Raw genomic sequence first — 27,012 nt, 5'->3', positions numbered from 1 at the left:
TCGAAAATTTTTCTACTGATTGCATGTACAAAACTTTCGCTTCTCATTTAACTTTTAATTTACACACCAAAAGATTTAGGGTTTAGGTTTAGGTTCAGATTTAGGTTTAAACTTTAATAGTTACACTGACTTACAACTTCTATACCCTTTTTATTTCCAAACAATTTTCTTTCACTTGCTACAGCAAAATGTTTCGTACCACCGGCGACCTTATACAGATCGGTTTAAGTTTTCAGAACCGACACGCAAACCAGTACCTTAATCACTAATCAACTGGTAAATAAACTTTTAAAAACTATTTTAGAACCCCGAGGTATTTTTAAATTCACGATGCTCATTCAGCTTTAAAAAGTCTTTTGATTAATCCTGAAAATGCAGAGTTTAATTACATCCGACTGAAAGCTCACTTAAAATGTTTAAATCTTAAGATATTGTTCCAAGTGGTAGCTAATTCGCACAGTAATTTAACGTTTATTAAGCTTTTGTGAGTGACAGAAAGGTAATAACTTTTAAAGAGCGTCGTAAATTATTTTGATTAATGGTCTTCATAGCAATTAACCAAACCGAGTGAGCTGTATTATATATATATGAGTATATGAGCCACTGCACATTGCACAGTAAACCAGTAAACGGTAGCTAGAGCACTATATTAGATAACAGAATGAAATAAATTGGTCATACGAGATCGAGATATCGGTGTACAGATATATAATGAGAGCATTTATATTGAGTTGATATATGAACAGTATATGTGCGAACAGTGATGGCAATGACAATCGGTTGGGTTATATATTATTATGAATGTTGACATCGACAGATCAAAGGATCGATGTCGTCAAAAATACTAGCACAGTTGGTCACCTATCTAATGAATTTTAGTTTTGATCCTTGGTAATTTGAATTTGTATGTTTGATCATGGAAAAATAGGCTTGTAAGTACAAGTGTATGAATAAATTTAGTAAAAGAAGTAAATCTAGATCACTCCGAAATCACTACGCTGAAAAAACATCCATTTACTCCTTATTCGGAGTGATCTTTTTGAAATCCGAAGTGACAGTGAATTCAAATTTAAATAAAATCCGTAATCACTCCAATTGACCCCCGATTTTTTACAGTGTGTAGATAAAATTTTGAATGAATGCATAAACATTATTTGAATTAGTAAATTTTTGAATAAAAATTTTATTAAATTAATTCACTACAGGTTCAAATTTTCAAGTTCAACGATTATTTTTTCAAAGATTAGGTCGGATATCGGCACAATTACATTGTACATATAATATATGCCCTATTGTATAGTCTATATATTGGTGTATAAAATTAACAAAAATGATCCACTGGATTTGAATAACCAGTTGTGTAAATTGATACAGCCTTTTTAAATTTGCAAATCGATTGATTTTAACACTGACTCGCGCTAAAGCGCTTTGTTATTATTTTTATCACATATATTTTTATGTATTCTTCTCTTTGAGTTTACTTTAGTTTAGTCTAGTTCTTTTTTATTTTTATTGAATGCAAAAAAGGGTAAAAATCTCGACACGGAAATATCACATTGATAGCTGTCTCAGTGGTGAGCTTTTGAAGATCATAGTGTACATGTGGCAATCGATTGAGCTTTCGGGCGATGGATTTTAAAAAAGTATGTCAGGCTTTTGCGTTGGCAAAGTCGATGTTACCCACCGGAGTGGAATGGAAATTTTCGTCTTTTATATTTTATATTTGAACTTTACGTCTAACGTCTATCTTCGCGTCTATTCACTTCTGTGATGATTATCTGTTATACTTTACCGTACTTTTATCGATTTTATTCAACTTTTTATTTTTATGTATGAGATATTTGGTGGATTTATTCTGTGGCGTGAGAATAGAAAATGTCGATTGCTGTTGAATTATTGAAGGGCTTTCAAAAATTATTGCGTTGATTTGTTTGTTTGTTTTTTTATTTTCTCCGATAAAGACCCGGCTGATAGAGTAATAAAAATAAATAGGTCATTTGTTTGTTGATTTATTTTTTTATCTTAGCGGAGTTTAGAGTGACAGTTTTGCTATTTGTCAGAATTAACAATAAGTAGAAGTAATTTTTATTTGGAAAAAGCATTAGATTGTATATCAATTAAGAAAGACGGAGAACTTGTCGTTACTCTTTGTCGTAAAATTGTTTTTTTTTTACTTCAATGAAAAATAAAATTAGTGAAATTAAAAAAATTAATTTTATAAATTTCTGATAAAAATCATCAGATTTATAAATTAATTTAATTTCTTATAAAAATAATTATCGACTAAATCAAACAATTGCGAAATTTAATTTTTTAAATTATAATTAAATTAATTTAAATATTTATTAACTGTGACATAATTCGAAAACTCAGCCATTTTGTGTGCCGGCATATGAATGCCTCAGAATATTTTGGTGAAAAAAAAAAAAAAATGAGAATGATATTATTGATAAAACGGAAGTCCTGAACTCTAAGATGATGCAGGCGCTCTTGTTTCAATGATAACATTCGCGATGATGTAATCATTGGCGGAAAATTATCGGCTGAATTTTTTTTTTACATCATGACGTGACTCATATGAGCGGCACGGGCACCGAAGAGAACTCAGTTGTTAGCTCACAGTGGCGGTAAAAACATCGAGTTAAAAATGTCTCGTCGTGCATATAAAAAATCGGCAACAATTAAATTCATTGATTATGTACGTAAAAATCAATGTTTGTACAATCCTAGTGTTAGAAAACAGTATGGTGCTGATTACATAGAAAATATTTGGAAAATTATTGCCAAAGATTGTGCTCTAGGAACCGGTAAGTTATTTCATAATTTTGTTATAAAAAAAAAAAAATTTCCAAAATTCCACTCTTAGCTTTTTTAATTTTTTTCATGTGCAATTTTTAGTTTTTTTTTTTTTTTATGATTGATTTGTTGAAAAAAAATGCGACAATTGTTGATTGTCTACTGACTTCATCATAAAATAAAAGTCAAAATTTAACCGCGAAGCTGAATAATCTGTAATTAATTATTTTGAATGACAGTAGACAGTACTTTTGAAATAAAAACTATCAATAATTAATTTTATTTACAGCAATAAAAGCCAGAAGAAAGTGGATGTATCTTCGGGCTGGATATAAATCCGGTCTGGTTGATCCCAAAAAAAAATCAAATTATCACAGCGAACTTAATTTTTTGTATTCATTTGTACAAGATATCAATGATGATGATGATGAAGAGGTACAGTTTATACTGAAAAGAGAGCCTCAAGACCACGGATATGATAGAGAAAATTCCTCGGAGGGATCGTCGGTGTCTACATCAATTTCGAAAAATAAATCTCAAAGGAGCAGAAAATTGAATCAAAATCGTCCTGCGACCGCTTGCACTTCAGGACGTCAATCTGTGTTCAGTGAATACAGTTTTCCTGTGCCCGTTTACACCGCAAATGGACCTCCACATATTGATAATGAAGATGAGTTGAAGCCATTTTTCGAGTCGATGTATCGCACTGCTAAAAAATTACCGCCCGCGCTTCAGAGACACGTTAAAGCACAATTTTTTGAGATTATCAGCACAGCTGAAGCAAGTGCTGTAAGTGAATTGACTGAGAGATAAATATTTAAATACCTCATTAATCGATTAAGCAAAATTATTCGTATTTATTTTTAGTTTTAAGTATTACAATAAATTGCTATATAAATTATTTTTTTTAATAGATAATTGTATAGAAATTAGAAACAAATAAATATATTTTGTTATTTTTATACATATTAAACAAATAGTTTAATTTAAATTTTTGATTAGTCAGTATATATTACATGTATGTGCATTATATTGCAAATTTTATTAAAAAAAAAATTAAGAAATATGCTCTTATCAATAATTAATACAAGACACCATTACATTCATAATTTCATATTAATTATTAATTATAACAGTTGATCTTTTTAATAAAACTTTATATAAATTACTCAGATTTAAGTATATCTCAGATCTAAAAATTTTTTCTTATTTTCATAAAAAATAAATTCCCGAATTCTCTTTAAAAATGTAAAAAATTGCAATTTCTCAGTTTGATTTTTTTTTTTATCTCTACACAGAAAAAACAAATTTTTTGACACAAGAAAATTTTTTTTTCTGTGTATGTAGGTCTATATAAATTTAAATAACTAAAAAATTGTATAAGATCTCAGTAGACTGCAGGATTTAGGTTCTGTAGTTCTAAATTTTTTTTTTCCGAATATTATTCAATATTATGCTGTTTCTTTGTACCCTGCACACAATCGATGCCTCTGTATATTTTTATAATTGTAAAAAAAAAAAATTTTACCAATAAAAAAGAAGCCCCCAACTTTATAGCAGTAGCTATACACTAGACGACTATCCAATTTAAAAATTCAGATAAGCAAAATTTTTTTAGTATTTTTGCACTCAATTACCTCTACTACTTATTTTGTAAAAACATCTTTTGTTAACATGATTTTTTCTGAAAAATTTCGCGCATTTTTTCAACAAAAAATTTGATATCAAACTGCTGGGTTTTTAAGTTAAGATTTCATAGCGTAAAACATAAACACGCTCGCCTAAACGATAACATTCGCGATGACGTGGTCATTGGCGGGAAACAGCTTCATTTTTTTTATTTGCTTACGTCTCGTGACGTGACTCATATCACTACCAAAGCACCAACAAGAACTCAGTTATTTATCGCCAGTGGGACTGGAATCATCGAATTAAAAATGCCTCCTCGTTATTTTAACAAATCATTAGTTAAAAAGTTAATTCGTCTTGTACAGAAAAATCCGTGTTTGTATGACAATAAAGCTAAGAAGGCATGCAGAGCTGAAGACATTGAAAAAATTTGGAAAAAAATAGCCAAAGAATGTTCTCTCGAAGTCGGTAAGTTATTAAAATTTTATTTTATTTTCAATAAAGAATGAACTGATGATCAATTATTTTTTTATCATTGCAATGTAATATTGTTTATATTAAATTTTGAATATTATTTTTATTATTGTAATCTTATCGGTCTTAAATGGTAGATTATAGAAAGTAATAAAATAATTGAAGGCCAGTTCTTTTTACAAGGCAAGTATAGTTTGTGCTTACACTTCATTTCTGAAAGGTATGCTAATATTTAAATAGAGGAGCCCTAACTTCGTATATTTTCAAGGTCATAATTTTTGTTGGTATCAAATAATTAATTAAAAATCAAATTGATTACCTATTACTAAAATTATACAATAGAATAGATAGTATATTTAAAATAAAGATAAAATTTTTACTATAAACAATTTATTTTATTTACAACAGCACAAGTCAAAAGGAAGTGGACAACTCTCCGGCGTGACTATATGTCTGGTGTTATGAAAAACACAAAAAAATCAAAATATTCAAGTGAGCTAAATTTTTTGTACAATTTATTACTCAATGGACAAGATGTTAGCAACGATGAAGTCAAAATTGTAGATGAAGTTATAAAAACAGAACCTCGGAATACTGGTTATGATAATGAATATGAAAATCGTCCGTCAACATCTTCAGGTTGTCAATCTGCGCTTAGCGGATATGATCATCCCTCAATGGCAATTTATCCGTCAAACGGATCACTGCAAATCGATGATGACGAACTGAAACCTTATTTCGAATCATTATATCGTAGTACCAAAAAATTGCCGCGAGATCTGCAATTAAATGTGAAAACTAAATTTTCAGATTTTATTAATAAGGCTGAAGCAACTGCCAACGAAAGAGATTGTCAGCGATGACTAATTACTCATAATCAACATGATATTTTTTAACCAAAAGTTCATGACCAAGCGAAAGTACTAGCATTTATTTCAAATTTCAAGTACACCTTACACTAAATTTAAAAGAAGAGTTTGAAGATTATTTGATCTGTTTTTCACCCAAGAGTTCTTGTTACAAGACACATACTAGGACTCGATGTACTGCTTTATAATCTAGCGATCCTCAGTCTAATTTATGGAAAGTTTCTATTCTGTTGGGAAAAAAATTTGACAACGCCTCCATTTACTGTACAAGTGCAACTAGGAAACTTCCATTCCTCCATTCGAGTACGAAAGAGGAAAAAGTGGAAACTCTCCTTAAATAAGTTATTTTTTTATTGGATGAACTGAAAAAAAATAACCAATTAGTTTCAAATATTTTTTTGATATACAAGAATAAATATATGAAAATAAATATTCGAATTATCACTATAAAATTATAAAAATAATTATTGTAATGGCTAAGAAGAAAATTTGATTATAAGAATTATTATAAAGAGTCAAATAAATTGCTATTTTTGGTACCCATGTAAAATATTTTAAAAAATTATGAGTCCAACTTTTTAGTCAATTTTCTAAAAATTATTTTCTCGACAATTTTCGCTTAAAATTTTGCACTCTCTTAATAACCTTTTAAGTTTCACGTCATAAATTTTTTTGAATTCTATATTTTTTCTATCAAGACATCGTCAAGTAGAATATATACCTCTACATAATTATATTTTTTTAACAATTATATATATATGTATGTATCTATATATAGTCCTTACCATAACGTATTTCCATTTCAATTGATCGACCTAGATCTCTATTCTTTGATCCCGCAGGCGCCAATTACCGAATTTTCCATTGGTCGACTTAAATTATCAGTAATTTAAATTTTATCACGAATTTCCAAAAATGCAGAAACTTTCGATTCTAAATATGTTCTTCTACAATGTTACTATCTCTGTTACACTTCTTCTGGGAGATCCTGTATATAAATTATATATTTCAATATCAATACTACTGTGCACAGTAAAAAGTTAAAGATAATTTCTGATAAAAGTTATAAATAACAAAGGATTAAAAACCGTTATCAGCCGCTAGCGAGCTCACCAGCTAAGCGGGCATATCATCAGACAAAACATTTCTCTGTTTAATATACACATGGTCGTTAAATGTTAGCGTTATAATGGTGACTCAATCATTGGCGGGAACTTGTCGCCAGTGTTATATTATTTTTTACTCTGACTTAAAACGCAGAACAGAAAAGGCTTCACTTCAGTTGTAAACCATCAGCAGTGCTGAAGAGGTCTGGACTGACCTTTATTTATTAATAAATATTACAATGGCTCCTTATGCGTCAAGTTCAGATTCTAAAATAAAATTCATAAATTGTATACGTAAATATCCTGGGCTGTATGATCCTACTGAAAAAAATTATCGCGACCGTGATTACACCGCAATTGCTTGGGAAGAAATCGTAAAAGAATGTCACATGCCATCAGGTAAGTTTACTATTATTTGTCAGTGATAAATATTTTATATTCATTGCTAACTTAAATTATTTAACTTATTGTTCATCAACAATTTTGTTCATATCGTTCATTTCGACCGGGATCTTATTTATAAAACATCAATAATCTATAGTACGTGTTTCATATATCTATATCTATATCTATATATATTTTTGTATGGGTAAATGTTAGACTCATATATCCAAGGTCATGTTTTATTATGTTTCATTTTAAATATATTTTATGTTAATTTTATCGTTTAAAACATGTCATATATTTTTGCTGAGTATAGAAAATTTTTATTGTTTATAAAAAAAAAATTATGGTTTTGTAATTTGAATTTAAAGAAAAAAAAAAATTAATTTTTATTTTCCATAAAAAATTAAAAAAAAATTATAATTTTATATAATTAATAAATAAATTTATTTGTAGTGGCAAAAGCTAAAACAATGTGGGGAAATCTTCGCAGAGTATTGAAATACAGTTTGAATAATCCAAATAAAAAAAAACCAAAGTATTACAACGATCTTAAATTTATGTTTTCATTTATTCAAAATAATGGTTGCGATGATAATGACGACGAGGTACAATTTATAATGAAAAAAGAACGTACAGATGACGACGAAATTGTAAGAGAAAATTTATCAGAAAGATCATCATCCACAGTTATGACAAGTAGACGAAGAAATTATTCATGTGACAATCGTCCTTCGACGTCTGGACGTCACTCTGTGTTACATGATCATGAGTATCCTAGTTCCTCGTATAGTGGCTCGCAACAGATCAATCAGCAGGATGACTTGAAGGTTTTTCTTGACTCAATGTATCTTATGGCGAAAAAATTACCACTCCCGTTGCAGAGACACGTCAGAAACCAGATTTTTGAAATTATTAAAACTGCTGAATCGGGTATTGTAATTGAAGAAACAGAGTAATAAGTAATTTCTTAAGTATTATTTTTTATAAGATAAGAACTACTCGCTACTATTAGTTATTATGTTCATAGATATTATATCTATATTGTTTTTTAAAGATTAGGTATAGAAATATGTGTTTTTCAAGGATTAATTATTACTCGGCTAAATTATGTCTCTACACTGTAAAAAAAGCGGTGTTAAAAATACCGGTGTTAAATCGGGGCAACCGGTGTAAAAGTGGAGTAAAATCGGTGTAAAAGCGGGGTAACAGGTGTAAAAGTGGAGTAATGCCGGTGTAAAAGCGGGGTAAATTGCGTCCGCTTGGAGTATTAACTTTAAAGATTATAAAACACGAAAAATGTCAGTTCTTTATGAAAATTAATAAAAAATATCATTTAATAGCAAGTATAGTGATCGAGTAAGTAAAAATATTCACAAAGTAAAATATTTCAACACCGGTAAAGAATATCTACACCGGCGGCGGCGTTATTTTAACACCGGTATAGAATATTTACACCAGCGGCGGCGTTTTTTTTACACCGCTTTCGGTGTTGAAATTTAACACCGCCGATTTTAACACCTACACCGCTTGGACTTACCCTGGTGATTTTTTACAGTGTATGATGTGCTACTGTGTCTTAGCAAAGCCTGTCTATGTTGGCCTCCGGACGAAAATTTAAATAAGCACATAGAAAAATTACTGTAGCCACAGTAAAATAGACAATAATAATATCACAAATTACTGTCACTGTAAATTTATAATAAATTTTACTATGGTCGCAGTAAGTTTTGCATGTTCATTTCAATTTCTGTAGGCGGCAAACATGGAGCGGCTTTACTATGACACCATAGCATTTTTAACAAGAACAATTTCTCCGTTTACACTCCATATTTTTTTTTTTTTTTTTTTCAAATGTTAAGATATTTTAGCGGCAAAAACTTTTGAATTTTTCATGATCTAAACTAGACAGCAGTGATTCCAAAGATTCATCGTATCGCTACTCTATTAGAAAAAAATTAACGAGGCGCTGAAAATTTAATAACTGAATAATAAATGAAATTAAAAATACTAAAAAAAATATACAGTTGACGTCATGGAAAATGATATTAAAATATCATTTTAAAAACTAAGGTAGCGATATTATTTTTTAAATATATTTTTTTTTGCTCGGTGGAATTCTTCATTAATTTAATTATTTTTTCTATACAAAAAATAATTAAATTTTAATATCAATTTGTTGAAAAATTCATTCGCTGTACCCGGAATTTAATATTATAAAGTCCCAGTAAATAATTAAATTCCATTTTATAATAAAATATATTTAATCCTATTTTTTAAATATTTGTATTAACTCATGTTTTATATTTTTTTACATATTCTATGTCTGTACTTATTATTATTAATTTATACATTAAAAAATACAGATTAATAATAAACGTAATTATTTATTTAAATTCCCCGCATTTTATAAATTTATAATTATAATTAATATAATTATTTGAAAACAGGAGTCGAGCTGATTTAATATTTAAAACCTCATTGGCTGGTGATTTTTAAAAATCCCTATAAAAATTTCTAGGGTTTTGTTCCGTCCAATGGCAGTGATTTAAATCGCCCGCTTTTCTTTATCCGGTAGATGAGTCACTAGTGCTCATATTTCATAAACGAAACGAAACGATCGAGTCATAGCGTCTTTTGTATTTGCCACAAAATTTTATTCTCCTGTGTCATTAATATCAATTTTATTTATTAATATTTTAAAAGTTACATCAGACAAAAGTAATTAATTATTTTTAAGTAAAAACAATTTTTATAACAAAGTACAAAAATGTCTGGTCCGGACGTTAAGATTAAAATGATAAATTGTGTGCGTAAATATCCAGGATTATATAAACCTACATATGAAATGTATCGTAATCGTAATTATTCAATAACAGCTTGGGAAAAAATAATTAAAGAGTGCAATATTGAATCCAGTAAGTTATTTTTTATAATTTTAATTTATTATTTATGTGTAAATGTAGCAGACATGAGACAAAGGCGAGTGTGAATGTACCAGACATCAGACAAATTCAAAATTGTAAATAAATAGAGTAAATAATTGATAAAATAAAATTTGAAAAAATGCGAATTTAAAAAACTTGAAAATTAATAAGTGCATTTTTTAAAAATATTTTTTTTTTTATTATTCACATTTTTTCATAATTTTAAAATTGTGATGTCTGCTACATTCGACTCACAGACAAATTATGAACTTTGGATGAATGAATTTTTTAATTAAAATAGTGGAATTGAAAAAAATGCGCGTACTGATTTTTCAAATATTTAAATATGCATTTTAAAGTTTTGATTCTATTTACATTTTATTTATTTATTCAAAAATAAAAAAAAAAAAATTGACAATCGTCAGCTTCATTCACACTCATCATTATTTTTATTATTTCATATAAGTATTTAAAAAAATTTTTATATTAACATTCAATTCGTTGATCTAAAAAATAAATAGACGTCTGGTATTTGTTTCTGTGAATTTAATTATTAATAAATAAATTTACGACTAAAGTTTTAATGTTGAGTTTAGTTTTCAAAAGAATGTTTATTTTACAATTGAATATGAGGGCTTATATTACAGCTCTTAGGTCTAGCACTGAGATATAGCAGTTTTTATAAGCCATAAATGTTTTTTTTTCATCACATAGTTTCGTAAACAAACATCACGTGGTCTCAGGTATAAGTACCCAAGCCAAAGTAACCAAGTTCTCTTGATACAAAAGAGTCTTGACCTCCTGTTATGGGTTAAGCAGGAAAAGTGGAGATCTTACTAGAGACTCTTGACTTGGATCTTTACTAATCCGAAAATAAATTTTTAAAATATAAAATATTCATTTTTTATTACATTACGACCCAAAAAAAAAAAGGAATTCTTGGCACAAAAAAAAATTACTTACCCAAGAAAATTTTTTTATCTCTTCATAATGAAAAATTTTATGATCCTGGAGTTAGCAGACAACAATTTTTTTTTCTAACAAATTAGTTGCAAAATAAAAAAATATAAATATGCATATGTAGGAAATTTAAAAAACTATAAGTGCAATTTAAATATTTTTTTTTTAATAATTTATCGTTTTTAAATAAATTCAAAAATTATTCGACGTTGGGTATCTCGAGTATCATAAATGTAGTAGACATCAGACAAATTTAAAATTATAAATAAATAGAGTAAATAATTTTAAAAAATGCACTTATTAATTTCAAAATTTTTTTAATGCGTATTTTTAAAAAATTTTATTTTATTAATTATTTACTCTATTTATTTATAATTTTAAATTTGTCTGATGTCTGCTACATTCACACTCACAAATTCAGTGTCATAAAATTTTTTTGCGCAAGAAATCTTTTTTTTTTGTGCATATTTGTAAAAACAAACCAACTAATTATGAAATATATAATCGGAAACTCAAGATTAACAATTAGTCGTAAATTATTTAAAAAAAAAATAATAATAATAAAATTTTGTTATTTAACAGTCGCAAAAGGTAAAGATATGTGGGCTAGTCTCCGCAAATCTTATATCGGTCATTTAAAAGCACCTGGAAAAAATCCACCGAAATATTTTCAAGAAATGAGTTTTTTGCGTCAATATATACCCGAGACAGCTGCCGATGGATTTAATGATGACGAGCCAGTTAAATTGAAAACTGTCGCTCCTGCAGTCCTCAAACCCACGTCCAAAAAACAAGAAAACGCTAAAGTTGGAGCCGTGACGAAGCAGCCAAAGCAACCAAAGCAGCCAAAGCAACCGAAGATTGAAACCCCCGATGATTTAAAGCTTTTCTTCGACTCCATGTACGCCACGACTAAAAAACTGCCCTCTTCGCTTCAGCGCCACGTGAGAAATCAAATATTCGAAATTGTTTCATACGCCGAAAATTCTATGGATTAATTTACCCGTCAGCTAATTTATATTTCATTCAACACAACCATTATAACTTTATTATTATCACGTGTAATCGGCGTGCTCAGTACCGTCGAGTTATCGTCATTCCCTATCCGTTTATTTTAAATAATTTAATTTAAATTACAAGTTACGATCATTGATTTATTATATAACTCAGCTATTGTTCAATCATTATATAACTTAATTATTTTATAAAACAATGACGTTTATGTTACATTTAATTTACCTGGTGTCAATAGGTCATAAACAATATATAGGTTTAATTATTAATTATTAGCTGCTATAAATAAATTATTTTATTACTTTTCTAAAATTATTTAAATTTCATATATAATCCTGTCGTTAATAATTAATATAAAAATATCATTCGGTGAAAATTTTTTTTCTTTTAAATATTTTTTAATTGAGAAAAAAATTTCTATTCTCTGCAGTTTTTACTATCATTATAAATATACTTTTATATTAATGAATATGGGGAAGGATAAAAATTGAACAAAGCCAAAGTATGTGATAATCGGTACTCGATATTTAATCTCTTGATATTATGGCAGATGTAAATATAAAACGTGCGATAGTGTATTGTAAAAAGAATAAGAAAATGGGGATGAGTGACCTAGTTGTGAAGTGTAACTACGCCAAGTACCGTTAAAAGACTTGCAAGTCTCTGAAACCCATCACATAAGTAACAAAGTATCTCTTTTTTTCATTCTATATATATGTACTTGTATATTTTTTCACATTCTCCATAATGTGCATAACGTACTGAAAAACTTCAGTACTTCAAGAGTCACTCAAACTCACTGTTGAAAAAAAATAAATATATTAATTTAAATTTCCGCGATTTCAAAAATATTATTTTACATAAACGTTTGATGAAAATTTAGTATTAGCTTTCCGAAGTAAATATCCAATTAGAATCTTATAAATTGATGAGGATCAGTAATTATCAAAACAATATAACCGTCGTATCCAAGTACAAGTTGGTAATAATTAACTTCAATTATACATGTCTAGTTCTCTAGTTCTCTAGTCATCTAGTCTCTCGTCTCTTGTCTAGTCTAGTCAAGTCCATGTCGATTGATCCAGCTCTCAGTATCATTGCGTATGTTCAATAATCCGTTGTTAGTAATCCACAGGTATTATTCTCCACCTCCGATTGTTTCCTCAAATTCGCTCGATGGCTTTTCCCAACCATCACCACACTGACTCGCGTTCATCAGAGTGATCCTGCGCTTTCCAAGATAAAATTATTAAGAGAGAAAGAGTATGTCTACAGTGTAGATGAACATGAACATAAACGTACAAGGATAAGAACAAGAACAAGTACATCCAAAGATACAAATGAAAACGTACTAGTATAAGTAGTATCTCCTTTGGGTCTCAGTTCTGTACATCCACGCAACGCACACAGACAAAAACTTTCCAGTCTTTCTCAGTGTCTCTATTCTCTCAACTTTCCTTTCACCCTCAGTACGCGTTCAAGTATTGATCCACGCTCTACCCTCTCGCGTAGAGTTGTGCCGTCCCTGTGGGGGTGGTGGTACTGGTGCTAGTGCGAGTGCCGGTGATGCTAGTGGAGGTGGAACGGCCCCCAAACTGGAAACTCTGAGCCTGCAAACCAAACTACGAGGTACCCGCCGGCGCACACTGTACTGATGCTATACCCCAGCGTTACCACCATCACGATCTAGCAACCGGCACCCCCGCGTATCCATCTCACTCCCTTTATATTTTACATCCCCCTGCACGTACGCTCGTCATCCCCTTGCCCTTTTCTCGTTGGTTGTACTGCGTACGACCACCAATACAAGAGCCAACGCAAACTTTTCTCATATATATATATCTATATATATGTAAGGGTTACGTGTTGCTATACTACACAATTGCTTTTTGTCTTTTACTTACGCAGCTAAAACGTTCTTCTCATTGCGAACTTGTATTAGTGGGGTAGTATGGACATGTTGGGTGTTGGATGAATAATATTCTCTCACGCACAGAACAATCATACCAATACTAAAGTAGACTACTCGGACATGGAGGACGTGCCCAGTGGACGACCAACCCGCGGGTAAATTAATATTCGGAGGGCGGGAAATGCTGAAGGAATACGACTATATTTTGCCTGGGGATACTTCCACTTGTATTTTATAGAGAATTGTACGAACAGAGAGAATACTTGGTTATTATTTCAAATGCATTTAATTTCATAATTATCGATATTTCAATTTAAACATAATTATTATCCTGGCTTGGATTTATTTAATATTAATCTTAAAAACAAGATTTAAATTTTCATTATAATTTATTTAGTTATTTAATTAATTAATATTAATTTATTGGATAGAAGTTTAAAACTTTTCACTTTGCTGATTGCTCGGGTCGAGTGGTGTGGCCGTAATTTACATAGAGAAATAATAATTATAATTGATGAATTGCTAGAAGGGATTTAAAAATGATAAAAAAAAATATAAATTAAAGTAGAGATCCTGAAATTCTCATTGATTGCCTCTAGGGTACCGCTCGGTGTACATTTTACGACAGAGTAACATTTGATGGTGGCCTGTCGAGCGTCGACAAACTTGACGTAGTCGATGGGGATACTCCACATAGCAAGGGGCGAGTTGTGCCATCGAGGTATAACAGTACAAGGGGCTGGAGACGGAGTATGAAGAAGAAAAACGGAAGAGAAATGAAGAACAAAACGTCGACGGTGAAGTCTCTTCACTCATACCCCAGGTCAAATAGGATTCATTTGAAGGAAAATATTTTTTATCCTCGTAAAAATAAATAGATATTTTTTTTTTTTAACTGCCGGTGAATTTACAAGCCAAGGGAGAGATAAAGTTCGAGTAGATTTGAATATCATTAGCAAGTTTTCAATTATAACGACTATTTGTTAATAAACCAGCAGCAAAACGTTGCTAATAAATGAATGGAGCACTTTGATGGGTTCAATAGAAAGTTTAAGCTCAGGAAATAGCCGAAACCACTGATAAACCAACTAGTTATCAAGTGAATATAATGGTACCGTGGCGAGGGATGGTGGAGAGTGTAGGGTCAGCGATAGAGCTTGTGAGCTAGTAAAAGGTACTGGACTGTACTTATGAAGTTGTGTAGTATGGTAGAGTGTTTGAGGGTGTCAAAATATTGAAACCAGTGATTACTGTGTAACTGTAGAATTACCAGTCAATGGATAACGCCCAGGAAACTTCTATTCACCCTTCAAAACTGCCCGTTGCTACCGATACTTCTATTATGCTGTTATCAATACATCGTCTAACGATTACGCTCGTGTATAAACTTTGTACCTATCATTGATTTTTTAAATTCGCACACACAAAAAAAAAAATTCTCGACTGAAGGTAAAATATTCTTGATTCAAGAAAATTTTTTTGGAGACCTAAATTTTCTCAGATAAAGTAGAAATCTTCTCCAACCAAGACGAATTCTCTTGGCTCAAGAAAATCTTGACTTGATTCCCGAAAACGTTTGTCTTCAAAAATATTTTCTTGACTCAAGATATCTGTTTTTTCTGTGCAGTTTATTATTAACTAATCTTAGTTTTTTTTTGGTTCCGGTGCCTTTTTCGGAAATCGAGTTTTCATCAGATGTCGACGTTTTAAAATTTTTGACGGGTGTCTGTGTGACCCACGGGCTCAACCAGTTTTCAGATATTTTATTTTTCAAGTCGGAAGTTATAAATTTTATAAGAAATGTAAATGAAATCAACAGAAACTCGATATTTGAAAGTTTGTAGGAAAAAAAATTTTTTTAAATTGAAATCTATCGATAGGATTTTTTACTTACAGAAAATTATTTTCATTAGTGTCTGAAAAATTCGTGTCAATACCTTACGCAGTAATTAAATTGTTATTTACATTAAATACTCAACATTGAATACTAGGCCCCGATTAAACTTTATCGATATTTCTACAATATTTGAATAGTCTTCATTTAAACTTTCAGTGAACTAAACTTGTGTCTTTGTTTTGTACAGCATGTCTTATATAAGATTACGAGTTGTATAGACTGAAACCGAGAAATTGTTAAATTACTTCTTAGATTGAGTAAAACGGTAAAGAAAAAAAGAAAAATTTATATGTCGTTAAAAATTATTGAGAGTTTTTATCAGAGCTCTGAGACTCTTCAGACTCTAGGATGATAAAATTGATGCTGAGATATATACGCATGGATTGTTATAATCTCTCGATAAAGATTATCCACCAGATTATTTCCTTTGCTGTAACTCTCATTCACCTGCAGCACCAATTTTTATTCCTCTTTCATCCGGTTTACCTTCATCCGGCCTTAATTTTTTTTTATCCACTGCTTCAAAACCATAAAATATTACTCGGATATTAGATGAAAGGTTTTACAAAAAATATATATATATATATATATTTGATAAGAAAAAAGGAATTACTTTTATGAAAATAGATAATTAAGAAGACATAAATATTTATTTTAAATATTTAATCTTTTATGTCTAATCTAGATATCAAACAGGAATTAAAGTTTAAATTTAATAAGTCGTGAATTTTCTATCAAATCCCATAAAATTATTCATTAAAAAATTTTATTCCTTTATTTCTGAGGCTTATCTTTTGTTCTTCTTCATTATCTTACAGTCGTTTTCTTAACTCTCCTTACATCTTAAGTGTTTTCTTTTTACTTTCAATTTTCCACTTCACAGCTTATACTTTTCTTTACGCTGAAAATCTTAACGCCAGCAAAAAAAAAATATAAAAAACCAAGTTCATTTTCCGTGACCTTCCATTGAAACTGTCACCGTAATTTCACTTATTTTTCGCGAAATTTTTTTATCTCATTAAGACAATTATCGGATTTATTATCAACATTTTTTAGTTAAATGGAATTTTTCCCTTCTTTTCTTTATCTCAATTTTTTTTTATATCTATATCTAATTTATACTCTATTAAAAAAATGTATGTGTATAAAAAAAAAACTTTATTCGTCATTATACTCTTACACATAATTAATTTGTCACAAATTATCCAGTCATAAAAATTAAGTAATTAATTGTGACATTTATATATTAATATATTTATTTTTCAAAACGCTTATAACAGATAATATAATTAAATATTAATTATTACTGATTACATAAATTTTCACTTCCATTAATTATGATTTTATCAAGTGCATTAGTTTAATAAATTTAATGCATATTTAATAATATGGTATCAAAAAAAACTGGACAGTGATAAAATAACTTTTCGAAATCTCGTATTTTCTACTTACAAAAATTATTATTGGAAATTTTTAGTCTAATATATTTTTAGCGCAAAATTTGATGATTTTATTCGAAATCATTTTCATAATTTAAGAAATCTGAGTTCGCTCGAAATAGAAAATTTCGACCCAGGGCTCGGTGTTGGGAAATAATTTTTTTCCCTCCAGTTTTTTGTACTAGAATTCTTCCAGAAGACTTGTCTGATACCCCCGAGGCCTCCAAACACCCAACAGACCCCTTAATTTTGATCAGGATCTTCATCTAAGACTTTCTATAGAAAATCGATAGAAAATCTAGATACCTGTCTAAAACTTGTCAAAAACACAAATTTCACATAATAAAACATTTCAATTAATAATAATATAATTTATTTAAAGCCGTAAGATGGACGGTGGCGTCTGAAGGTTCACCTAAAGTTTACAAGTCCAATGATATTCATGCTTGTAAATTTTGACTATTTGAAATTGGTTATTTGTCAGTTTTCAGTCAGTAATCTATCGGTTATCTATCAGTCATCTCGATGGAAAGTCGATGGAAAGTGTCTGGGAAGTGTTTTTCGGACACATTTCAATTAGATAGATCCCAGGGCTCTGTTTTGGAAAAAAAAAATTCTTTTTCATCACTCCTATATGCTAGCGTTCTTCCAAAAACGTCGAGATCTGATGGAAACTAAATTTTCGAAAATCGTACCGAAACCAATAACTTTGCTTTGCCTGAAAATTTTTAAATTTTGCCGCGGGAAGTTAAAAAAAATGTAATTAGGATTATTTTTTATTTTAAATTGCATTATCAAGCAAGTTAGTGTGGCATTTAATTTATAAAGTTAAAGTTATTGTAATGAGATTGCCACGGCATGAGAGAAACGATTATAAGTCCTGCAAGTGCAACGAAATAGGAAACGTTAGCTTGTGAAGCGGCCGTAGAATGAGGACTAAATTCAATTTATAACTTCAAGCGACGATACGATGTAACGGGCTTGTAACCAGTAAGAACGTTTATACACAAATACCGAAGATTTTCTCTTAGCTTCTTCTTATTCTGACAAAATTCAATTTACAAAGCGCGATAATCTCTTCATTTCCACTTCCCCTTTTATCTCATCAACTTCTTTATCGAGTAATCATTTTCTTGTATTTATTATTTTATATCGTTTAATAAAACCCACCCGTCACTCAATTAAAAAATTTTAAAAGCTTAAAAAAACATGGGGGTGATTTTTTATAAATATTTTTTCCTCTCAATTTTTTTTCGTTACACGGAAACGCGTTTAATTATGAAGAAAATAAAATTAATTAAATTGCACGTGTTTACAAAAAAGTAAAATAAATATTTGTTGGCATATTGTATAAAACGGTTTTTATCGATCAATTAACAAACTTCACTGCATTTAAAAAATAAAAATAAAATAACAGTGAGTACAATGATAAAAAAATATAGTTCGTGAAAAATGTAGTATGTGTATTTCGCGGATAATCGTTTTCCTCAGTTGCGTCAGTTTTTCAATTCAATCTCAAATCCACACTCACCGCATAGCGAACAACATCCATACAGTACACGACACATCTCTTTTATGTGTACGTTCGTTCAATTTCGAGTTGTTTATTTTTACGGCCTGCCAACCGAGCTAATACACCGGCTATTTATTACATTTTTGCTTCCATTTTCAACCCTCCACTCACTCCCGTTTATTTAACTCAAATTACATCATCGTCCTTTGCTATTTTTTTTATTTCATTTTCAGTCTCATTATTATTATTAATAAAAAAAAAATGTATAAAATATTTTTCAATCAATTAAATTAACGTAAAATCACATCAAAGTATTAGTATTGAGTATTTTGTAAAAAACAAACCGTGAAAAAAAAAAATAAATAAATTTCGTGGCAAAATGAATGAGTCGTTTTTTTACTGGGGCGGCGTACAAAAAGAGCCGCAGGGTACAAAAAAAACGATAAGTACTTACACTTTTGGGCTATTGTAGTCCCTTTCTATTGGATGTATTTGTAAAAAAAAAAAAAAATATTCCGTGGTGGACTAGTGTGATGACTAGTGTGGAGCCTGTGTGCTGATGAATAAGAGAAAAGAGACTGTAAATCAGTGAGAATAGTCTGTATCCACAGTGAGAACTCACACGTAATGCTAAATCAATATCTGACGATAGGGCGTTCGTCGAAACGCATATATATACGTTCATATATGTAACAAGTATATAACAGAGGGTAGGTTCGAAATTTCTGATCGACTAACTTTATATGTTTGCAATAATATTGCTGAATAAATTTATTTTTGGGTATTGTGTAGACCGAAACAAAGATGATTCAAGTCATTATGGGATTTAGGGGCTCGAAAAATGGTGATAAGAATTTATGAAATTTTCTCGCCCTAAATGGAAAAAAAATGTGTAATAGATACAACGGGAACTCTAAAAATTTTTCGAGTATTTAATCGATAAAATTGTTGATTAAAAAAAAAAAACACACGAAATTTGAGTAAATAAAATTTATCTTCTGTCAATATTTATATGTCGCGAAAAATAATTGCGTACAATATTTCGCATATAAATTAAATCTAAAAAGTAAATAAAATCAATATACAAACGAAAGCTTATTGTTAAACAAACCGCGTATATTTAAAATTTTAATAATTTGAATTATTTTAATTACTTTTGCCGTATAGATTAAATTAACATCGTTATTACATTCTGCCCCACGAAATTAACAATCTACGTAATGATCCTCTGTATATATATACTTGGCAAAGTTTCTTTGACGTTTGAATATTAAACATCAGTAATGAAAAGATAAACAAATAGAAAGGAGATCTAGAGGGCTTTCGTTTTATACAGAATAGATGTCTACAGATATATAAACTTTTGGAGCCAGTACTTTTGATTTAGGGGATGTGGATGTAGATCCCTAGTCCCGCAAAGTACTACAACTGCAAGTATAAAAAATAAGGCATGGGGGGTGTCCTTTAGTCCTTTACGTCATCGGGAGATTCATCCACAGCCCACTTATTTCGTCCAGGCTCGGAAATTCCCCTTTACTTGTAATAGTCCGTGCTTGGAAAACCATTCTCACTTCTACTCTTACCCATGTATACCACGTATTACAGACATACGTACATTAATGCTTACATATATTTATATTTATCTGTACATATATATTTCTTGCTTCTTCTCCCTCACTAAAACTTATTTACCAATACACTAAAACGCGATTCGTATTCGGTCTGTGTACGAAACCTCCCGCTGGCCCATCGAGTTAGTCACCCTCTCGACAGTTCCCCTCAAATTTTCCCCCTTTTGTCCCAAATAGGTTTTTCCATATCCACCCCTAGTCTCATATACTTGTGCGCAGACTCGTTACGCGTGCCTACTTTTTTTCCTTTTTTTTTAATGACACTTTAATTATAAAGTAAAAAGAATTTTTTTATTTTATGTAGCAAGAGAAATATAAAACTGCAGTTTATGGGACTAAAAATTGACGTTTTTAAAATTTTGAAACTCACGATTCGACTGTAATGACTGTATTGCCCCGCGTTCCCGTAGTTTATTTCTTTATAAACCGTTTTAATGCTGGCGAAATGTTATGTTTAGCAATAAAACTGTGAAACGAAAGCTAACAATGGCCACTAAAATTCCCTAGTGACTTAATATGGTCCCTTTGGTAAATTTTCATATATATATATATATGGAACACGTGTACACGAATTGCGTGATTACGTAACACAAATCATTATTACGCTCAAAATTTACTGCTCAAATATTTTCAATCAAACAAATAATTCGCCGACCCGGTTGGGTTATATTATATATATATATATATATATATAAATATATGTATAGAAAATACGCAGTATTTATTTATTATTTTATTTTGTTTCAATTTAATTTTACTTTATTCATGTACGGATATATTTAATTACATTTTGTGGCTGATAAATTATTTTATAAACAAAATGTATCAACTTTCGTGGGTAGAGAACTTAAGCTTCTTTTTTTTTATATTTTAATTTCACTTTTTATGTGAAGTTCTATTACGTGAATTATTCAACGAGCAATTTTGTTTATTGAAGATTTTTTTTCTAATAATTTTTTATTATTATTTTATTTTATGTAGAAAATAAATGAAAATGGACAGAGAATTCGTAAAATCTTATCCATTTTTAGTACATAGTATACTCGGTAGTTAATTTAGTATCAAATTCCAATGGAAAAGCGAGGGATAAAAATATGAGGGTATTATTCCAAAAATGCGTGGCTTGCTCATTTTCATGCATCCAATAATGTTGATTAGATAAAATAAAGTTATATAGGTATATACTCGGTAGTTTGAATAGTTTGTTATATATTTTATAAAGTATTTATGCTTATAAAATTTTTTTCGTTTAAATTTGATTTAGATCTTAAATCGTATTTACGTCTGTGATGCTTTGTTTCATAAGATAGCAAACAAAGTTAATAACAAATAAGATTATTGATAAATATAAAATTGTCATTATTATCTAGAGTATCAGACGGTTGTTGTTTCTCTATAAATTGATACTCCGTAAATAGATTAAATTGATTTGGTGTACAGAAAATATTATTTCTCCAATGGAAACAGATAGTATTGTCTTTTGCGGTTATTTCTTATTACGTATTTGTAAATAATCAAGTAATTGGTGATCGGCAAATGTCAATAATATCAGTTCTTATATATTTGACCTGTCAATACTTCACTAATTTCAGCATCGATAATTATATGACTTATTTATCCGTTCGTCAGACAATTTAAGATAATTGGCTATTGAAAATTTGAATTTAATTATACATTTATTGCGGAAGTGGGGGAAGTAAAACGAAATGCCCAAATTTTTAGAAATTATAATTATGTAAGACAAAATAGGCCCCCATAAATTTTTATTAAAAACTATATACCAGAATCAAAATGGACGTCATGGGTAATTTAAGTTGCCCAAAATTCTTTGCCATCAATTTTTGAATTTCAAAGCCATGTCGTTATCAAATAAAATAAAGAAAAAGTCATTGAAATTTTTAAAGACACCCATTGGGCCCCAGATTATCAATTTTTTTTGTCACCGGATCATAATGATTCCAAAAACTGACTTGTGGTCTAAAAAATCCTCCCCTCCCATCATTCCTTTATATAAAAAAATTGACGCATATAAAATTAAACGAAATGCCCAAATTTTTAGAAATTATAATTATGTAAGACAAAATAGGCCCCCATAAATTTTTATTAAAAACTATATACCAGAATCAAAATGGACGTCATGGGTAATTTAAGTTGCCCAAAATTCTTTGCCATCAATTTTTGAATTTCAAAGCCATGTCGTTATCAAATAAAATAAAGAAAAAGTCATTGAAATTTTTAAAGACACCCATTGGGCCCCAGATTATCAATTTTTTTTGTCACCGGATCATAATGATTCCAAAAACTGACTTGTGGTCTAAAAAATCCTCCCCTCCCATCATTCCTTTATATAAAAAAATTGACGCATATAAAATTAAACGAAATGCCCAAATTTTTAGAAATTATAATTATGTAAGACAAAATAGGCCCTCATAAATTTTTATTAAAAACTATATACCAGAATCAAAATGGACGTCATGGGTAATTTGAGCTGCCCAAAATTCTTTGCCATCAATTTTTGAATTTCAAAGCCATATCGTTATCAAATAAAATAAAGCAAAAGTCATTGAAATTTTTTAAAACACTCATTGGGTCCCAGATTATCAATTTTTTTTGTCATCGGATCATAATGATTAGGGTGGGTTGAAAACGGGGTAGTTCCAACGAAAAAAATTTTTTTTTGTCCAAAATCGTAGAAAACATCTAATAATTGTCGAATGTGATTTTTTTTAACTTCACTTTCATTTTAATTCAAAAGAAAATGCTTTTCATTTTTGGATTTTTGACTTAAATTACAAAAATAACAGGAAAAAAATTTTTTCAACTTCTGACTTTCAATTAGCTTTCAAGTGGACACTCTACAGATTCTAGAACACCATGTAATTTTTTTTGTTGGGACTACTCCGTTTGATCAATTATTTATTTTAAAAACGAGTGGGCCACCTCAAAATGTTGCGTAAAACAATTTTTTTTTCTTGAAAAAAATTTTTTTTTTGTAAAGTACAAATTCTACCACCATGCTAAGAAAAACAAAAAAAAAGTTTTTTTTCAACCCACCCTAATAATGATTCCAAAAACTTATTTGTGGACTAAAAAATCCTCCCCTCCCATCATTCCTTTATATAAAAAAATTGACGCATATAAAATTAAACGGAATGTAAAATTTCATCAGATATAATTTATTGGGCTGTGAAATTTAAAAGTAGAAAATATCTTTGACAATCGAACATCCGTAGCCCAGATGTGGCCTGCCGAGTGCGATGGAATCGGTCGTTCAGGCCAGCCCGCCTGTACAGCAGGTGGTGTATTGTAGATGTTATATTCGGCTCACTTGGTACTTCTACACCTCGGCCTTTTTATACCTCAGCATTATTTTCGCTTCCATTATAAATACCAATACTTACACACTGCGTAGTTCTCTCCATTTTATAAACTTTATTTTTACATCAAAATTTTTTAAACAATTATTAACATTTTTTTCGACTGTAATTTATACTGCAGCTCCTGCTTGATCTATTCTCGGATTTTACTATACTAAAATATTTGACCAGTACACGAAAATTAGTCTATGCTCCAGATCGGGTAATTTTGCCATCGTCGTTTGTAATCACAAAGTGTTGAGTTAACATAAAACGCGTAAGTAAATAATCCAAAGTGTACTTTCCGCAAATATACATGTATATACATAAATATATATATTTTATGTGGGTAGTACAGAACACATCCGCGTAGTGTAGACCGCAAGTCAGGTCAACTATAGGCTTAAATATATTTCTAAGGTTTCCTCGAGGAGCGACAGCTGCGGATTTTTTAAACCACGTTAGTCTGACATCTGTCTTAGATATAAAACACACAAGAGTAGTTGGTCTACTCAACAACTATCCTGTGTTTCTTCAACCTAGAAAACCATTTATTCACCAGCCGACTAAACAAAAAAACGTTTTTTATCTTTATAATCTTTATTCATTGTTTTAGTTGGAATAAATTTCCATTTACTTTTTTTCATTTGCAGTAAATGGATTTTTTTATCTTTATTTACAAAGATCATCATCAACTTCTCTCTGGAGTATAATTTAAAACTCCAATATCGTTGTGTAACAATTTGAATCACCGTGTACTCGAATGTCCACACTAAATCGATATTTATAGCGAGTGGTTAAATCTCCACTCGCACAGATCGTAAACTTTATAGAATTTTCATTCTCTTGTGCACATACGTGATGCAACAGGAGTTCACTTGGGACCATGTCAACGACACTTTTTTCTTATTCTCTTCTTTCCCAAGACACTATTACTCTAACGGGATTCTTGAGAAAAAATTTATATAAGAAAGTTTTAACTTTTCTGTCAGGATAAAAAAATAATTCCATTAAAAAAAAATATATAAAATATCGTTATCAGTATCTAGACACTCTGGTAAAAGAAATTTATCTCTAAAGAGCCGGTTAATTATAAATGTTTTCGAAAATAAATCAAAACCAATTGATTTTGAAAGTAAATACGGATGAATCTCAAGATCTCTGAATAGTTGAGTGAATAGAAATCAGATGGAAGAAGCTTTGAATTATTTGGCCGTACTGAGAAATGACAGTTGTCAAAGAGAATTCACAAAAGTCGATTTACCTTAGCAGAGCAAGTCTCTTAGCTTATTTTTTTGTCCTCTACTTCTTACTTTACTAGCTCTTGCCATGATTCCCGAAGAAAACTCCAGTGAGGGTGTGCATTATTCAGTTTCCCTATTGGCTTCTCAATTTTCATTCTGTTTTTTTTCCTTGCCCTTTTCCTCTCTGACATTTTCTTGTGTGCAGCCATCAACTCTTCAGCTCACTCGATCCTAACTCTCTCGTACTGATCCTTTCTCGTCTTAAGAGGAGTAGACTAGTCAGCTCTGGAATTTCGGTAGCTTATATTGGAAAAGCTTTCAACGGGTATTTCCCACATGAAGAAGATCTAAGGTATTTTTACTGCTTCTATTGAAATAATCGGTGGCAAAAAAAAATAAATAGACTATTTTTGGTGGACAAACTATAAAATGATTTTGTTAAATGATCGATAATCGCTTTCATAAACTGACAGGATAATTTAAAGACAATGTCGGACTTAACTCAGATACTTTGACATTTCTTTCAGTAGCCTTCTTGTCATTTTTCTCTAGAGCGGCCTTTGATTATGGACTCATGTTGTGAAACTTCAATTTATAGATCTTGAATTGAAAGCCTCGAAGATGAATGACGTTGATTGTAAAATATATAAGCAATTTATAAATCTGCGGTTACAATATTGTAGCAAGAAACTCTGCTGCTGATTGCTTCGTGGTTCGTAATTTCGATTTCTTGTTAGTAAGTTTTTTGATAGCAAAAGAAATTAATTGGTCTATCAGAGCATTATATATATTTTTTATTAATATATAGATTTATGAAGCGTAGCAGTACTTCATAAAAACTGGTGACTTCTTCCAAAAAAAGGCGGTTAATTTTAAAAATTTGAAAAGTTGTATTTTAGATACACAGGTTCTAAGTTTTATAAGAAAGTTACTCAATAATCATTTTTTTGTTTAATTTTCTTGTTTTATGAAACAGAATATGATTTAATTAGATTTTAAAATTTCTATGGAATGAAATCTTTCACGTACGTCAAAAGTATGCTGAAAAAAAGTACAATATTGTTCTTTATTGTTATAATATTTGAAAACTGATCGCTGCCACGAGCCACATATGCTACCGGAGGTATATCCAATATCAGCCTTAAAAATATTTTTTTTTTCCTTGTCAGTACTCAAATTTCACTCAAGACTGGATCCATTTTTTCATGAGTTTGATAATGCTTTAGTCTACTTTTACTTGATGTCAAAAACCTTTTATACCTACTCACTAAAAGCAAGCGGAAAAAACTTCATTACCTTCCACTAGAAAGTTAAGAAAATTATTTATAAATTTTTTAAACATTCATACAAATTGGCAATTCATTATTTTTAATATTAAATTTTCGTTGTTTCATTGCTGTTACTCTTTTCAAATTATTATCATCTGAATTATGAATCTCGCAATAACAGCAAACATATTCATAAAAAACATACCGCAAGTAAATATTTTTTTTATGCTGAAGAAAACATAATAGAACGCTATGTGCATTATATGTTATATATGTATATGTATTTACCATAAAGTAAAATGTATATAAATGCAAATGAAGACAATACGACATTGTTTAATTGTCATTGTAAAAATTTTGCCTACTCAGTACTATTTGGATTTATAATATATACATTTATACATATATATATATATACATATAGCTTTTATTTCTTTGTCATTATTTTGAGAATGCATGAATTGTGGTAGGGACATCTGGAGCCTTAAGGAAAATTTCATGTTTTCCATATCTTAAGACCTAAAACATTTCTCGAAAAATCGGAATTTAAAAAAAATCAGCTTAATAATTCATCTTAAGAATCAATAATTAAG

At 29.9% G+C, this 27,012-nt stretch overlaps 3 protein-coding genes across 10 annotated transcripts in view; all 3 read left to right on the top strand.

Moving 5' to 3' along the window:
• LOC130669146 (kazrin) overlaps window positions 1–27,012 on the top strand; it is a 74,056-nt gene that overhangs the window by 10,882 nt on the left and 36,162 nt on the right. The gene's annotated exons all lie outside the window — the stretch shown is intronic.
• LOC130669147 (uncharacterized) lies at window positions 2,597–3,909 on the top strand. The gene is made up of 2 exons (XM_057471887.1): window positions 2,597–2,807; window positions 3,086–3,909. Exons 1-2 carry the CDS (start codon window positions 2,648–2,650, stop codon window positions 3,607–3,609), a joined length of 684 nt encoding a protein of 227 aa, XP_057327870.1. The 5' UTR covers window positions 2,597–2,647; the 3' UTR covers window positions 3,610–3,909.
• LOC130669148 (uncharacterized) lies at window positions 9,844–12,272 on the top strand. Its single transcript, XM_057471888.1, has 2 exons — window positions 9,844–10,176; window positions 11,728–12,272. Exons 1-2 carry the CDS (start codon window positions 10,029–10,031, stop codon window positions 12,141–12,143), a joined length of 564 nt encoding a protein of 187 aa, XP_057327871.1. The 5' UTR covers window positions 9,844–10,028; the 3' UTR covers window positions 12,144–12,272.

The sequence above is a fragment of the Microplitis mediator genome, chromosome 5 (genome assembly GCF_029852145.1).
Source record: "Microplitis mediator isolate UGA2020A chromosome 5, iyMicMedi2.1, whole genome shotgun sequence".
Taxonomy (NCBI): Eukaryota; Metazoa; Arthropoda; class Insecta; order Hymenoptera; family Braconidae; genus Microplitis; species Microplitis mediator.
The sequence above is the reverse complement of the archived record's forward strand: the minus strand, read 5'-3'. Positions and strand labels throughout refer to the sequence as shown.

What these genes read in the sequence shown, in the direction of transcription:
- LOC130669147 (XM_057471887.1), top strand. Translation starts at nt 2,648, where the DNA reads ATGTCTCGTCGTGCATATAAAAAATCGGCAACAATTAAATTCATTGAT. An exon ending in AGATTGTGCTCTAGGAACCG is followed by an intron (nt 2,808 to 3,085) that starts GTAAGTTATTTC and finishes TTTTATTTACAG; the next exon opens with CAATAAAAGCCAGAAGAAAG.
- LOC130669148 (XM_057471888.1), top strand. Translation starts at nt 10,029, where the DNA reads ATGTCTGGTCCGGACGTTAAGATTAAAATGATAAATTGTGTGCGTAAA. An exon ending in AGAGTGCAATATTGAATCCA is followed by an intron (nt 10,177 to 11,727) that starts GTAAGTTATTTT and finishes GTTATTTAACAG; the next exon opens with TCGCAAAAGGTAAAGATATG.